At 38.6% G+C, this 16,825-nt stretch overlaps 1 protein-coding gene across 5 annotated transcripts in view; it reads left to right on the top strand.

The window, feature by feature from the left end:
* The window catches only part of MPP7 (MAGUK p55 scaffold protein 7), a 293,702-nt gene that overhangs the window by 263,252 nt on the left and 13,625 nt on the right, over positions 1-16,825 (top strand). For all 5 annotated transcript variants that reach the window (XM_054020780.1, XM_054020779.1, XM_054020782.1 and 2 more), the window contains 3 exons: positions 4,943-5,023; positions 11,527-11,620; positions 12,731-12,839. In XM_054020780.1, the coding sequence (XP_053876755.1) occupies positions 4,943-5,023; positions 11,527-11,620; positions 12,731-12,839 (284 nt within the window). The remainder of the gene's footprint in view (positions 1-4,942; positions 5,024-11,526; positions 11,621-12,730; positions 12,840-16,825) is intronic.

Here is a 16,825-nt window from a genome sequence, read left to right as displayed (position 1 = left end):
AATATGTGAAATATAATTTTGATATTATGCCAGGGAACACAAGGACAAATAATTAAATTAAAGCAGTAATTGGTCAGAGCAGAAAATGTCCAGTATGTTATACTATGACTGGAAGCATAATTTACAGTTGGAAGCTTTTTAAAAAAAGAAAAAAACCTGCCAGTTGGCGATTTCTACTGACTTGATCTAACATTACTTTAGTCTAGTTTACAAAATTCAAGTAATATGCATGATAGGTTATGCGTTCTCCTAAAACAGTGCATTGAAATAAGTATTTTAAAATGAGTTCAATTAAACTGGTTAGTCAGTGTGTTGAGCTCTTTCTCCTTCCTATCTGCTTCCTACAAGTGTTTACCCATGAGTGAAGTTCTACACATCCTTGCGGTTAAAAACACCGGCTCTTTCCTTGTGTGTTTCCAGAAGGATGGAAGGTGAGGAAATTACTTGTTCAATCTTTTTTAGCAGTTATGGGCAGGACCACAATTCAGGAAAGCGTCCCTAATCAGAGAGGTACTTAAACATGCTTTCCTGAATTGGAGACTATACTGAATACCTCAGAGAGTCAAACTTTGTTATAGCAAGGACCACATCTTAATAGAAAGATCAATGGAAGATAGTCCATGTCAATTTGCAAGACCCCCCCTCCCCTCCTTTTTGTGATCGTGTAATGTCCCAATGGCAACTATAGCAATTGATATATGGAATAGTAATATAGGAAAACACTTATGTACTTTTATTTGACATAAATGTGATGTATCAACTGGAAATGAGAATAACCATGTGATCAGCCAGTCCATTGTGGATCACCACCAAACGATCCATCTATCACCAGCAATTCTCAGCCCACTGCTCATAAGCTACTCTAAACAGGCCACCTGTAGCTCATTGATCCCTTTCCTTCCTTTCCCTCTTTAATAAGAATTCTGAATATATCTTATTAACAGTAGGATAAGCATCAGTCAGCCCTATAATTGAGATGCTGGCAACTATTTTAATCTGTAATATTTTACATTTACTCACATTACTGGGAAAACACCTCAGTCCAGTTAAATGAGGCTTCTGCTTTAGTAAGTGTTTGGGCAAGACCAATACAGATGTCATGGTCTCTACATGCCAATGTGGAAGTGCCAGGTCAGCTCCAGCCTGTTCCCAGCTAAACCTGGGACAGGGCTTCTTAAGTGGATGCTGCTTTTTCTTGGCTCCTGCTAGTGTGGGTGCTGGGATGGTATGGGGCTAAGTTGTCACTGTTTCCCTGCTGGGGCCACCATCAGAATAAAGAGGAACCTGAGATCCAAGCAAAGGAGCATGGTATGGAAAGGCTTCTGTATTGGTTTGCTCTTCAGCAGATTATCAAAAAGCAGATGCCACCTTTGTACTTCTCATGCCTGACTTCTGTGAAGGCACCGGGAGAGATGAAAGATGGCTGCTGCTAGGTCTGTCCCCATGAGAGAGAGTGGCTCCTAGCTCTCCCCACTTACCTTGAAGATCAGAAAAGTGTAGCAACCTGTTTTAAAGCCCACCACCCACTTTAGGGTCTTTGGTTCATGTTTATTCCTGCAGAAGCCCGGTAAAGCTTCTGTAGGAACACCATTAGCTTGCCCTTCCCTTCTGCCCCTCCCAGCCCAACTGTTTCACTTCAACCAGCGGGAGGGGAAGAGAAGGATCCAGGAGCAGAAGCCTCCATTTATGTTACCCTGTCTCAGGGAGGCCAGGATAATGTGGTGGTACTGTCTGATTTGCATAGAATGTGACATTTGCATTGTCCCTGGTCTTGCCCCCGAACGGCAAATCTAGAAATGCCCTCTCATTGCTAGTTGTAGTTACTGAAAGCACAAATTAGTGAGGTTTTATCTTCTTATCTCTTATGTCATCAGATCTAAAAATGTTACACTTGACATACACAGCCATAGCAATGTAGCAACCAACTGTACAACGAAGATGGTAAAGTGAAAGTTTAGCCTCTGAAGCAAATCTCTGTTTCTGCAGATTGTCATGGGAATTTAGCAGTCCAAGCAGTGCAGACAGCGCCCCACTTTTTACTGAAAGACACCTTTCCTCCTTACCTCCCAAACAAGTACGCTGTATGTAGCTCAACATCTCTGCTTGTGAAGAATGAAGGGCTGAGTTGACCTTGCTGGGTTTTGAACCTGGGTAGGCTTAGTCCAAAGTTTTATACTGAAAATGCCTGGTGTGAGTTTTAGAACATAAGAATGGCCATACTGGGTCAGATCAAAGATCCATCTAGCCCAGTATCCTGTCTCCCAACAGTGGCCAGTGCCAGGTGCCCCAGAGGGAATGAACAGAACAGGTAATCATCAAGTGATCCATCCCCTGTCTCCCATTCCCAGCTTCTGGCAAACAGAGGCTAGGGACAGCATTAATGGCTATTAGCCATTAATGGCCCTATCCTCCATGAATTTATGTAGTTATTTTTGAACCCTGTTATAAGTTCTAATGATTTGTGGCTCAATCCTGCAAATGCCTATGTCAGTGAGTATGTCTACACTTTGAGCGGGGTGTTTAATTTCCAAATTGAAGAGACATACCTGTGCTAGTTCTGATCAAGCTAGTGTGCTAAAAATAGTGTGTGGTCATGGCAATGCAAGCAGTGAGAGAGGCTAGCCACCCTGAGTATGTATCTATCCGAGATGCAAGAGAAACATACTCGGGGTGGCTAGCCGATAAAGCTGCTCCCATTGCTGCAACTACACTGTATTTTTAGCTCACTGCTTGACCAGAGTTAGTGCAAGTATGTCTCCTTGAGCTGGGAATTGCATCATCAACTCAAAGTGTAGACATACTCAGTGACAAACACTGATAAGCACTAGGCATAGCAGTAAGTGTGTGCTGGATTGGACCTTTAAGTAGAATGATTCAAAATGGGTCAGTAACTGACATGAATGTTCTCATTTTTTTTCTTAAAATTGTTGTCAATAAATAGAATGGATCATTCAGTTTTAGAAAAGTGCATTTGATTGATTGCACCAAAACAAAAACTTCCTGGAATAAACATTACTGGCATTCCACTCAAGAACCTGTTTTGTTTTTTTAATGCTGATGCTTCACTCCCTTCCTGTTGGGTTTAAATTATTTATTCCCAAGTACGTAATTTTTAGACGCATGCCTCTTTCTCAGTTGCGTTAAAATGAAAAGAACATTCAGAGTAGAATTGTGCATTTCACTCAGAAAATTTAGTATAATAAAAATAAGAATAGATAATGTACTCATAATTGCCTGTGCTAATTAAGTATTCGTTCTCTGTGTGTGTCTCTGTTACAATTACAAATGGTTGCAATTGCACAAAGAAAAAAATTACTCTGGAAACTCTGAAAAGTAGCCACTGAAACAGAAGAATCTACAGCTTTCATAGCTGTATTTTATAGTGACACTGAAAATGGTGGGTGGGGATGAGAGACAGAGCTAGTAGTTGGTTTTTTGGTCTGGAAACAGATTGTTCTATGTTTCCAAAGCATCTATCACACAGTAAGTGAAACCTGAGTTCTTATACATAAATAGAACTAAAAGCATACCATTGATTTGACAGTATGCAGCAGAGGAAATAACATTTGTGTATAGGGAAGATGTCTTGCTAAAAAAAAAAAAAGTATAAAACAGATTTTTCTACTTCAGTTCTTACTGATCTTTCAGTCTGCTACACTAATTAATCCGACATGTATACAGAATTTTAATTAGCTTTCCTATAAAACCTTACTTGCTTAAATAAGTATAATACTAATAATTATAGACAAAATTTAGAAAATACCCAATGCTATTAGCACCATGACACATTACATTTTTCTACAGACATGCACCAGTAGATGCTGCTGTACATTACATTAAATAAACATTTCTATATAAACTGATAGATTAATTTGCAGGCAGGTTAGAAATGGGACTTGAAATGTAGTTGTGTGTTTAACTTATGTAAACATATAAAAAGTTATAAATGCAATAACACTAAGTTTTTACAGAGAGACCATGGTTTTGGGGGGGTAGAAAACTTATGGTCTTCATCTTTGTGTCTTGCTACACATATGAGAGGTGGGTAACTAGTCATTCTTGGTAATTATTACTAGAAGGTTCTAAAGCTTCATTATTAACTCCAGGTACATAATCTTTCTAGCAGACTATGGATAGAGGCCCAGAAAGGGCTTCAAGTTTCATTAAAATATGTATCAGGTTGGTACTTAATTTTTTTTACTTTATAAAATGTTCTGAATTATAAAAGCTCAGGGCACATGTACAACTTCTGCTGTAATGTCAAGAGCCTGCCCCAAACCCACAAATATCATCTTCATTTTCTGTGGGTTAAACTTCAGATGATTCTCTCTCCTCCAAGTCCTAATCTTGATCATGCACTGAGAAAGTACTGCCACTCCACCATATGGATCTGATGAAAACAGAGCTGTAGATCTTCCAAATCCTAATGATACTAAAATCCAGATCTCCCCCAAAGGTGTCTTGTACAAACTGGATCGGATGAGTGACAGAATGGAACCCTCCATTTGAAACCATGATTCCCAGCTAGGATCCATAGGCAGATCAACAAAATTTTGCATATAATATTATCTAAAGTTGCTGACAGACCTAAAAGAACCACTATGGGCATCTCCCCATCATTTTGTAGGAGATACTCAATGAGATCACTATCTCCATGCCAAAAGCCAAAAACTCCCAACATCAGAGTTGGCTTGACTCTACTTTTTCATTAACATTTTCCAAGAAGAGGAAGGTTAAAGAAAGTGATATCTGGCAATTAAATCTTCTGAAATTTGTCTAAACAATACATCCTAGAAGAGGCTGTATCCATGGGCAACTCCAAAAGGTTCAGATTACTAAAAAGCCGAACCTGTTCTTCTTTGGGTAGTCTCACATTGACCAGTAATAACACCTGAATGCAAGAGAGAACTTCTCTTTCAAAACTATGTAATTTATCTTTCAGGTCCTGTGGGTGTAGGGTTGAATGAACTTAAACGAAAATTGTTGATCAGCAATACCCAGCATTATGGTGTAACAGTGCCGCGTAAGTAGAAATGCATTTTGTGAGTCCTCATGCTGTATCAGTTTTTTTTATTCTTATGTTAACCTAAGGTCAACATTGTCAAACATGGATGCATAAACCCATATTTAGGCACCTAAGTTAGCGTCATAAATTTTAACCATCTACGTCTGCTGCATCTACGTTTTGAATAAACATTGATGAAACCAACTAGAAAATTTTGGCCCAGATTCTGGTGCAGTGCATTTTCAGTATAAATTTGATGCAGTTGATGTCAACAAAGATTTTAGTAAATGAAACTCCCATTTAAAAGCTCCTTAGGAATTGGCATTGTAGTGGTGAAATGTATTCCACCAGCAGTTCAGTTTGAGGGAGCAAAATCTTACAGGGACAATGGAAGAATTCACACAACACGGACCCAATTGTTTCATATATTCAGAGATTGGTGAGTGGTGATATACAATGGAGAGTTTTCCCAGATTATTAGCTCCCAGAATAGGAAGGGTTTTCTTGTAGAGTAGCATGTTATCTCTGCTCTGATGTAACTGTCAGATAATCATAGGCAATATGACAGATCAAGAGTGATGATAGAAGTAGTTCTGACCTGTAAATATGTCATTCAAATCCCTAATATTTTGGCATTATAAAATGCATCAAGTCAGCTTTGAGAACCACTGTCTTAGAGCATTGGAGAAGATCTAGAAGACTGGAGGAAAGCTAATGTGCCAGTTTTAAAAAATGATAAATAGGATGACCTGGATAATTATAGGCCTGTCAGCTGACATAGATCCCAGGCAAGATGATGGAGTGGCCAATACAGGACTTGATTAATAACAAATTAAAGGAGGGCAATGTAATTAATGCAAATCAGCATGGGTTTATGGAAAATAGATCCTGTCAAACTAAGTTAATATCTTTCTGTGATGAGGTTACAAGTTTTGGGTAATAAAGATAATATTGCTGATGCAATATTCTTCAACTGCTCTAGGCGTTTGACTTGGTACCACATGACATTTTTATTAAAAACCTAGAACAATATAAAAATAATATAGCACAGACTAAATGGATTAAAAATGGCTAACTGTTAGGTCTCAAAATGTAATTGTAAGTGAGGAATCATCATTGAGTGTCTCTGTTTCCAGTGGGGTCCCGCAGGAATCAGTACATGGCCCTAGGCTATTTAATATTTTTATCAATGACTTGAAAGGAAACATAAAATTATCACTGATAAAGTCTCCGGATGACACAAAAAATGGGGGAATGGTAAATAATAAAGAAGACAGGTCTCTGATTCAGACCAATCTGCATCACTTGATAAACTGGGTGCAAGCAAACAATATGTGTTTTAATATGGCTAACTGGTAAATGGCCTAGTGGATAGGGGGGAAGCAGTAGACATGATATATGTTGATTTTCATAAGGCTTTTGACACAGGATCACATGACAGTCTCATAAACGAGGGAAATGCAAACTCGATGAAATTACTATAAAGTGCATGGACAGCTGGTTGAAAGACTGTTCTCAGTATAGTTATCAATAGTTCGCTGTCAAACTGGTAGTGCACATCTAGTGGGGTCCTGCAGGGGTCAATCCTGGGTCCATTTGGAGATGTCACCAATCTGGGAGAGGTTGCAAATGCTTTGGAGGACAGGATTAGGATTCAAAATGGCCTTGACAAATGGGAGATTTGGTCTGGATTCAGCAAGATGAAATTTAATAAATATAAGTGCTAAGTACTTCACTTAAGAAGGAAAAATCAAATGCAGATCTACAAAATGGGGAATAACTGACAAGGATCTGAGGGTTATAGTGGATCTCAAATCGAATGTGAAACAACAATGTGTTGCATTTGTGAAAACAGGTAGTATTCTGGGTTGTATTAATGGAAGTGTTGTATGTAAGACACAGAGGTAATTGTCCCGCTATATTTGGTACTGTTGAAAACTTCACTGGAGTACTGTGTCCGGTTCTGGTTGCCACACAGTCGGAAAGGTGTACAAATTGGAGTGTGTCCAGAGGAGAGCAACAAAAATGATAAAAGATTTAGAAAACCCAATCCTTGAGGAAATTTTTGTTTTGTTTTTAAAAAGAACATATTTAGTCTTGAGAAAAGAAGACCAAGATGGGACCTGATAAGTCTTCAAATATGTTAATTTAATATGTAATAAAGAGGATGGTGATCAATTGTTCTCCATGTCCACTGAAGGTAGGACAAGAAATCATGTGCTTAATTTGCAGCAAGAGAGATTTAGGTTAGATATTAGGAAAAACTTTCAAATTATAAGGGTAATTGAGCTTTGGAATAGGCTTCCAAGGGAGGTTATGGAATGCCCATCATGCAGGTTGGACAAACACATGTCAGGGATATGGTCTGGGTTTACTAGGTCCTGCCTCAGACCAGGGGGCTGCACTTGATGACTTTGAGGTCCCTTCCAACTCCACATTTCTATGATTCTATGAAATGTAAACGTATACATCTAGAACAAAGAATGTAGGTCATACTTATCTTAGGAAGCAGTGACTGAAAAAGATTTGGTGGTCAAGGTGGATAATCAGCTGAACATGAGCTCTCAGTGTGATATTGCAGCCAAAAGAGTCAATGTGATCCTGGGCGGCATAAATGGGAATCTCATAAAAGGGGTAGAGAGGTTATTTTACCTTTATATTGGATACTGGTGTGACTGTCGCTGGAATACTGTGTGCAGTGTGGTGCCCACAATTCAAGAAGGATGTTGATAAATTGGAGCAGAGCCACAAGAATGATTAAAGGATTAGAAAACATGCCTTATAGTGGCATACTTAAAGAACTCAAACTATTTAGTTAAACAGAAAGTTAAGGGATGACTTGATTACAGTCTATTAGTATCTACATAGGGAACAGATATGTAATAATGGGCTCTTCAGTCTAACAGAAAGGTATAATATGATCCATAAGAACGGCTATACTGGGACAGACCAAAGGTCCATCTAGCTCAGTGTCCTATCTTCTGACAGTGGCCAATACCAGATGCCCCAGGGGGAAATGAACAGAACAGGTAATCATCAAGTGATCCATCCTCTATCGCCCATTCCCAGCTTCTGGCACACAGAAGTTAGGAACACCATCCCTGCCCATCCTGGTTAATAGCCATTGATAGACCTATCCTCCATGAACTTACCTAATTCTTTTTTGAACCCTGTTATAGTCTTGGTCTTCAACATCCTCTGAGAAGGAGTTCCACAGGTTGACTGTGCGTTGTGTGAAATAATACTTCCTTTTGTTTGTTTTAAACGTGCTGCCTATTAATTTCATTTGGTGACCCCTAGTTCTTGTGTTATGAGAAGGAGTAAATAACACTTCCTTATGACTGGTGTGGAGAAAGTAAATGATTTTATAGACCTCTGTCATATCCCCCTTAGTCATCTTTTTTCCAAGCTGAAAAGTCCCAGTTTTATTAATCTCTCCTCATATGGCAGACTCTCCATACCCCTAATCATTTTTGTTGCCCTTTTCTGAACCTTTTCTAATTCCAGTCTTTTTTGAGCTGGGGTAACCATAGCTGCACACAGTATTCAAGATGTGGGCGTACCATGGATTTATATAGAGGCAATATGATATTTTCTGTCTTATTGTGTATCCCTTTCTTAATGATTCCCAACATTCTGTTTGCTTTTTTGACTGTCACTGCACATTGAGTGGATGTTTTCAGAGAACTATCCACAATGACTCTGAGATCTCTCTTGAGTGGTAACAGCTAATTTAGACCCCATCATTTTATATGTATAATTGGTATTATGTTTTCCAATGTGCATCACTTTGCATTTATCGATATTGAATTTCATCTTCCATTTTGTTGCCCAGTCACCCAGTTTTGTGACGGCTGGACGTTGAAGCTAGACTAATTCAAACTGGAATTGAGGTATACATTTTTAACAGTGAGAGTAATTAACCGTTGGAACAACTTACCAAGGGTCCTGGTGGATTCTCCATTACTGACCATTTTAAAATCAAGATTGGATTAAAAAAAAAAAAAAAAAGATATGCTGTAGGAATTACTTTGGGGAAGTTCTATGGCCTGTGTTATACAGGTAGCCAGACCAGATGATCACAGTGGCCCTTTCTGGCCTTGGAATCTATGGATGAATTGAAATGTTGACTTTTTTCAAATCTGATCAATTAATGTGATTTATAAACACTGGATTCATATTAACACCATCATTGCAATGCTATGCTCATGGAACAGCTCATAAGATTGGGGTTGGGGGTGGGGGAGATGGCGACATGGTATTTACCATAAAATAACACCTTTTAATAAAGTGGGTTTTTGTTTTCAAAACTTGATGTTCATAAGTTAAATAGGGTTTAACTTTGTTCTAAGAATTTTATTTTCATAAAAAATATGTAAAATGGCGGCACTCTTTCAAGCAAGCTACTGTCGCTGTGGCTGTTCTGCACACCCAAAGGCAAAAGCTGCACTCAGTGCATGTAAAGATAATGAATTGTAAATAGTAGAATTGTTTTCTCTAAATTATTTTAGATTTTTTAAATTAATGTAATCTAGAATCCAACATGAAAAAGATACTAAATTTTCAGTAAAAATACATTTGTCATATTCTAACTATGACCTTAATGCCATTCTAAACTGAAGGCTGTGGGAAATGTAGCTGCAAGCTGTAGTGAATTTATTTGCTGTATTCTCCATTCAAGGCCAAGGCTAGTTAAACTTTAGAGAATTTTACAAGAAAAATTTCTATCAGGTGAGTTCTTGGCATTAGACCCTGTGGGATCCCTAGAGTAGACCAGGCTCTTGCAGTTTCAGGCAGTTTTACTACTGCATTAGTGAATCCTGAAAACTAGGTTTAACACTATCATTATGGAACAGCTCTGGCCATTGGGACTTTATCCATGCTATGACTCCCACTGATGTTAGCAGTGATAGGGAATTTTTTAAAAAATTCCTTAATACAGACATGGTTGAATTCTGCTGCTATTGTACAATTTCTGTAACATTTATGCAAAGTATTAGCCTGTATTCAGATAGCAACTCAATTCATGTACCTCGTTACAGAATGTATCAGTTATCATATTTCCAAAATCAGAAGCAATCTTTTGTGTAAAAATTTAAAAATAAATAAACAAAAGGATTTTCTTTTGTTGTGGTGGATGGACACCTTTCACTGAGAGGCTTCTCCAAATCCACACAGCTTTCCATCTCATTTCCTCCTGGACTTTGCCTCCTACAGTGAGGCTCCTCTAAGAGCAAGGGACTCCAGCACCTTATATCCAAGGCATTAACTCAGTACTTTCTCTAACCATGTGCATATTCTTAAACGTGTAGATATGGGTACGTTTGTAATTGGAAAAATTAATACATTTGTTCTCTAATTCACAAGAGTTGCAAATATTTGTCCCTTCTGTAAATTCATTTAAAAAAAAATTGCCCAGTGCTCTCAGATACTCAATGGATTGATAAATGTGCAATCATCTGCACAAGATTTTTCTCCCCACAAAATTGCTATTTTTCATCAAACAACTTTGTGTCTCCAGAGTTTTGCTTTTCAATTACTCATCAAAAATTGAGGGGGAGGGAGTCACTTTCAAGTGACACTTAATAATTGCAGTGGGACCATCTTTGAAATGTATTTTTTTATGTTAGCCTAAGGATAAGACAAAAATACTTAATATATACTCTGTATGTGCGTCTTTTTCTATATATACGTGAGTTAGTGATAGAGAGTGCATGACAGCGTGGTACAAAGGTTTTATAGGTATGAGTTTGGAATGGTCACATTAGTCATAAGTGAGTGAGTTACACAGGTAATAAAAACCTTCATACCACATCACACCACACCACACCATTAAGCATTTTGTCCCATTTGTACCTAATTTTACAGAAAAACTATTGCTTGATGCTTGAGAGGAAGTAAAAATAGAATTAAAAAACCCATAATCCATCTAGTCTGTTGTGCAAGGCTGTAGATGGGGAGAAAGAGGAATTCCTTTCTGGCCACCAGAGGCAATCAGCTCCTAAAATATGAAATGTAATTTTCCATTATATTACTATCATACCTTACATACTGTAACTGCAAATTTTGTTAATGATCATAACATTATTTGGTGCTCTGATAAATCCATTCACTAAACGTCATTTGCCTTGATGGTCCCCTGTGCCAGGGAATTCCACAAATTCCTTTTATGATGAATAGTGGCAGAGGGAACAGGATTGTTCTAAATTGCTGCTCATATAATTTTTCAACAGCCTTATTGTTCCCCCTTTAGTTAACTTTTCCATTAGTAAATAAAATTGATAATCTGTTATTTATGTCCAATGAGGTTTTCTTGTACTTGCTTTAGGCTCAATCCTGTGACATGCTGAGTGCAGCCTTCAAGATGCTGAGCACACTCAACTCCTTTGGAAGCCAGTGTAAGATAAGAGCACTCTGCACCACACAGGATTGGGCCCTTCATATTTTTCCTAAAACTGGTTTGTTGTTTTAAAAAAGCTTTTTTTTTCTTTTTCTTTTTCTTTTTTTTAATGAAACCACAGACACGACTAGAGCAAGAAGAGGCCAAGAAAGTGACGGTGTTGAGTACATTTTCATTTCCAAGCACTTGTTTGAGACAGATGTACAGAATAACAAGTATGTTGAAAAGGTTAACTAGAGCCACAGTCAAAACAATGGTTTCATTGTGAAGTTTTAGTAGTTGGTTCTTTTATGTAGTAATTAAAATGGGTATAGCCTGCATTGATTTTAAAACATGTTAAAGTATAATGTCTAAACAGTCAGCACTGCAATTCCTGCAGATTGTTGAAACAAAATAAAAGTAATATGAACAGAATGTAAACAGTTTTAAACCACCTAATACTTTAAATGCCTGTCCAATGAGCTAAACATACAGAGATTGGGGGGGGGGTGTTGAAGGTGGGGGCTCCTTTTAAATTGGCATTATTTGTCTTACTAATTGATCGTTGCAGCATCAGGAAAGGGGCCCTGGCAGTGCTGCATTTCAAACGTGTGTTTCAATTAATGGTTTTGTATAGTTATATTCCCTTCCAGTACAGGCATTTCCTGTTCAAAAGAACAGGAATCCGGAGAACTAGAGAGAAGCCCCTCCCCTCAAGCACTTCAAAAAATTAAAATTAAAGACAATGGTAGCATCATGCTCCCCAGCAACCTGTAAAATACTGTAAGTTTAAATCCTGCCCTAAGTATTTCAGAGGGCAAAGTATAGTAGACACAAAGCTGTAGGTTTGACTGAAACTTCAAAATGTGCTTTGCTTTTTCTCAAATTGTATTTATATTTTTATAGCACATAACCAGCCGCCTTGGTTCTATTAGCACCATCATAACTGCTCCTCCTATTCAGAGACAGAGAATTCAGATATTGTGTAGCGTGAAATGAAATTTCAGTAGTTTCTATTGTTTAGTTTATCCACTTTTTTATTGCATTGCATTAGTTCTGAAAAAGAGGTGATGGAAAACATTAGTGTGCTGTTGGACTAAAGTACTTTTTCTCTTTAACTGTAATATAAGCAAGTGTTACTGATTTGAAAATGGTAAAATAGAAGGGTGTTTTTTTAGGTTGACATGCTGAAGTACTTGGCAGCATTTCCTTTTATAAAACATGGTTAAAATCACATGTAGAGTGAAAATATTTCTGCTAATGAATTAAATCTTATTAACCAAATTGATAAGTATTTGCAAAAGAAAAGGGAATGATTCTGATTTTTTTTTCACTTTCTACCACAGGTTTATTGAATATGGTGAATATAAAAACAACTACTACGGTACAAGCATAGACTCTGTTCGATCTGTTCTAACTAAAAACAAAGTTTGTTTGTTGGATGTGCAGCCTCATGTAAGTAAGCACCTCTCTTGGCATGGCATAATTTACTGCATTCCATGTTAGGATTCCGGAAGAAGACTGTTAATAGAGCATTTCATTTTATTCCATGTTCAATTTATATTCCACCCAATTTCTGGGTATACTTATTGTATAGAGCATTCCTAAAGGGAAATTTCAATACAGATTGGATGGTATTTAATGCAAAAACTAACTGCACTGAAAGCTTACACTGCCATGAAGAACATTTAATTACTCACAGAATGCTCCAACATTTGTATTCAGTGTTCTGCTGCTCTGGGTTAGAATTTGTCTGAAAAACTTGATATTTAAATGCAAAATATTCTTGAGAAAGAGTCTAGTCCTGCAACCCTTACTCACATGAGTAATCCTTTGATTTCAACAAGACTGTTCATGGAAAGGGTTTTATGACAGGTCGTAATGTGAAGAATACATTAAATATACAGTATGGTAATTAACAGATAAATAGAGTAGTATTCCGTAGAGGGAAGGGGCTGCTGTCATCATTTGTGTCTATTTTATGTGCATGCTCCTCTTCCTATTAACCCCCACCCCCAATATTCATTATTGTCTGGGTGCAACTTTAACTTGTGCATTTGAACATTTAAATAAAGTCTGAATGAAATAAATGTATAAAATATGATTTGAAATACATTGTTCAGAATAGTTTTTCCATTTCTTTTGTGTTCACCTTTGACTTGTTTGAGTATTGTTCAAATATCCTGTAGTGCAGCACAAAATTCAGGAGCCAGAAAAATGATTTTCGATGTTAAATGGAAACAGTTGAAGTCTTCCACTTTTCCTGATTTACCCAGTGCACAAGTGCCTGCATGATGAAGCACTCAAGCTGTTGGTTTAAAGAGGGTTCTGTAGGTAATTGGACATGATTATTCCCTGTCTAAATAGCATTTAATGTAAATGTTCAGTGGCGTCACATTAATCGAAATATTATGTCATGTTCCTTATTAGAAAATTGGCAAAAAGAGGCTTTCTGTAGGAAAAGGGGATGGCACAGATATATGCTGGTTGAATAATGGCTTTAGGAAACTGATGTCAGAGTCAAAAACCTAGATCAATAGTACTTTTGATGGGTCACCAACAAAAAATGTGCAATTTTGGATTTACTTGCTGAATTGTTGCTATGTGTGCAACATTGCACTTGTGAAAACTGCATTAGCTAATATTAACAATTTTTAAATTATCAAAAGGAAATTTTGATCTAGTAGCGTATGGTAAATTATTGTGACCAATTGGCTTTTTTCTAGCTATTAAAATGAGAGAATGTCATTGTCTTCTCATTAGAAAGATCTCAGTTGGAAATACTATACCAAATTCAAATAACTCAGTTTAAGCTTAGGGACATGTGCATTTGGCATTTTGGAGTTTCAACTCTATACTGTACAACTAGCTGCTCCTGCAGCTACTGCTAGGATTGCAGGAGGAGGAAGGTACTTGATACTGTGGCTGCAAGTTATCTGGCAGCAACTTCTTACTGGCCAGCAAGAGCTACATAGAGGAATAAGTTTTAGTTCTTTGAGTATGTCCCCCCTGTAGGTGCTCCACTGTAGGATGTTCAAGCATCTATGTGCTCTCGATCAGAGACTGAAAAGTAGTATCCACGGGCCCGCACCTGTGCAGAGTACCACCTTGTACTTTGAACAAGGGTATGTGGCTTGAGACAGAACGTTCTGCTGTCAGCTGCATTTAGCTTCCCAGCTTTCACCTTGTGAATCCTTTTTACCCTAATTTCATATTTACTTTATTGTATTTTTTCTTTATTTTTAGTCCATTTACTTTATTTTGCACTCTAGTGCTTGTAGGGGGAGGGAGTGGCTTCCTTCCCTCTTCTTTTCTTAGATCTTTCATTTGTGCTGGAGCACAACTTATGTCCAAAATCCTGGAGTTTAAGCCTAGATATGCCACAGGTCCTCCTGTGATGGACACTCCAGTTATCTGTGGTGTTTGGGGCAGTCACACAACCTTTCTAAATGCAAGCTTTGTCTGGTTTTCAAAGGCAGATCCAAAAAAAAGACAGGGAGACTAGACTTAAGCAGCTATTAATGGAACGTGCTCTAGCTCCAGCAGAGTTCGCTTCGCCACCCCTTTCCATCTCTCCCCCACTCCCAGTTACATCAGCCTCTACATCATAGGCCACCTCACCTCACATTGCTGCCTCATCTATGGTCACAGAGAATTAAAAACTCTAAAGAAGAGGAAACATACCTCTCCAAGCAGGGAAGTGAAGAAGCAGGGTAGATCTCCCCATAAAACCCAGTCTTGGCAGACCCTTGTTCCTCTAAGGGTACCATAGAGGTTCCAGCTGAGTCCAGTACTGAGGCATTGGTACCATGAAAGAAGCCATGCTCAGACAACATACCTACCACTAGAGCAACTACTGTGGTGGCACTTTGATACCTTGTGGCTCTGCATTACACACAGGGCTACCATCCATTTCCCAGAACCCGGATCTCATCATATGTCTGAGTGGGACATGACCCTACAACCACCTCAGTCCTGCAAGAGCTTCCATCTCACCAGCTGGCATTTCCCCTTCTGATACCAACCCAAATCTCATCTAAAGGCTTTTAGAGCCCTCCACCTCCTTCCAGGTTCCTTTCTTCAGTGGGTTTCAATCTCTGATGAGCCTGAGTTTCCAATACTGACCAATGTTGTCCTGACAGCTGCAAGTTGAGACTTGCTTAAGTCTCCAGCCTTCATTACCAGTTAGGGCACTGGGAACTCTCTCTCTCTCTCTCTCAGCTCAAGAGAGGACTCATTGAACTTGGAAATCTCAGTAAAGTGATCCATCCCAGTATTGTGCTACCGTACTCCATAAGTCCTTTTCATAAATCATAGGGAATCTACCAAACATTGTAGGGCCCAGAGACTATAATTATCATTGCGATCCATTCCCTTATTCTCCTTTCCAGTAAAGTTACTGAGACCCATGGGTCAGTACAGCGACCAATTCTATCATATATCTAAGAAAAAGCACCAGTATCCACCAGTACCATACCAGCTATCAACACCTGCAGACTGACGGGTACTACACATTGCAGTACTATGCACCTCAGAACCTCACACTTCTCCAGTACCAGACTATATACAGAAGGAGCAATAGTCTCAGGCCAAGAAGATCTTGCTTCCCTCTGTAAAGTCCTCTTCATCTCCAGATGACACAATAATGCCACCACGACTTTCCTACACTGATGATTTCAGAACCATCAGTGAGGGGTTATCTCCTGCACTTTCCCTGTGGCAAACACCTGCCACAATCCCACCAAGCTGTATGCAGGCAGATAAATACTGTATCCCACAAAAGGAATGAAACACTTATTTTCCCATCCCAGCCCCAATTCCCTGCTAGTTGACGCAGCCAATGAAAGAGAGTTGTCTAGCTCATTCTAGGCCTTCTCCATCTGACAAGTAATCCAAGTGGTTGGACTTGGTGGGAAGGAAGAGCTACTCATCAGTCACTCTCCAATTTTATATGGCCAACTACCAGGCCTTGATGGCAAAATACAATCTTAACATACTCCAAATATATACATTTTATTGAGCAACTTGTCACAAGACCAGAAAGATCATTTTCAGTCTATCATTGCTGACGGACAGTTGGTTGCAAAACCTCCCTACAAGCTACTCTAGATGCTGCTGAAACAGCCTCTGTAAGTCCATGTCACAATGGTGGTCATGAGAAAAGCATACTGGCTCCAGTTCTCAGGTCTTCCAGAAGTTCAAAATACCATGGAAAATCTCCCATTCAAAGAGCCATTCTTCAGTGAAAATATGGACTCTTCTCTCCAGATGCTCAAAAATTCCAGATCAGCATTGCGATCAGTGGGGATTTATGTGCCTGCAACAAAAAAGTGCTTTAGTAGATCCCAAACCACTCAAGATTGAGACCATTCCAGTACCAACAGCACACTTTCCCTAAGCTTCAGGAGCCCTTACGGAGAAAACCCAACACACAAAAACAC

This window comes from Malaclemys terrapin, chromosome 2 (assembly GCF_027887155.1).
Source record: "Malaclemys terrapin pileata isolate rMalTer1 chromosome 2, rMalTer1.hap1, whole genome shotgun sequence".
Classification (NCBI taxonomy): Eukaryota; Metazoa; Chordata; order Testudines; family Emydidae; genus Malaclemys; species Malaclemys terrapin.
The sequence above is the reverse complement of the archived record's forward strand: the minus strand, read 5'-3'. Positions and strand labels throughout refer to the sequence as shown.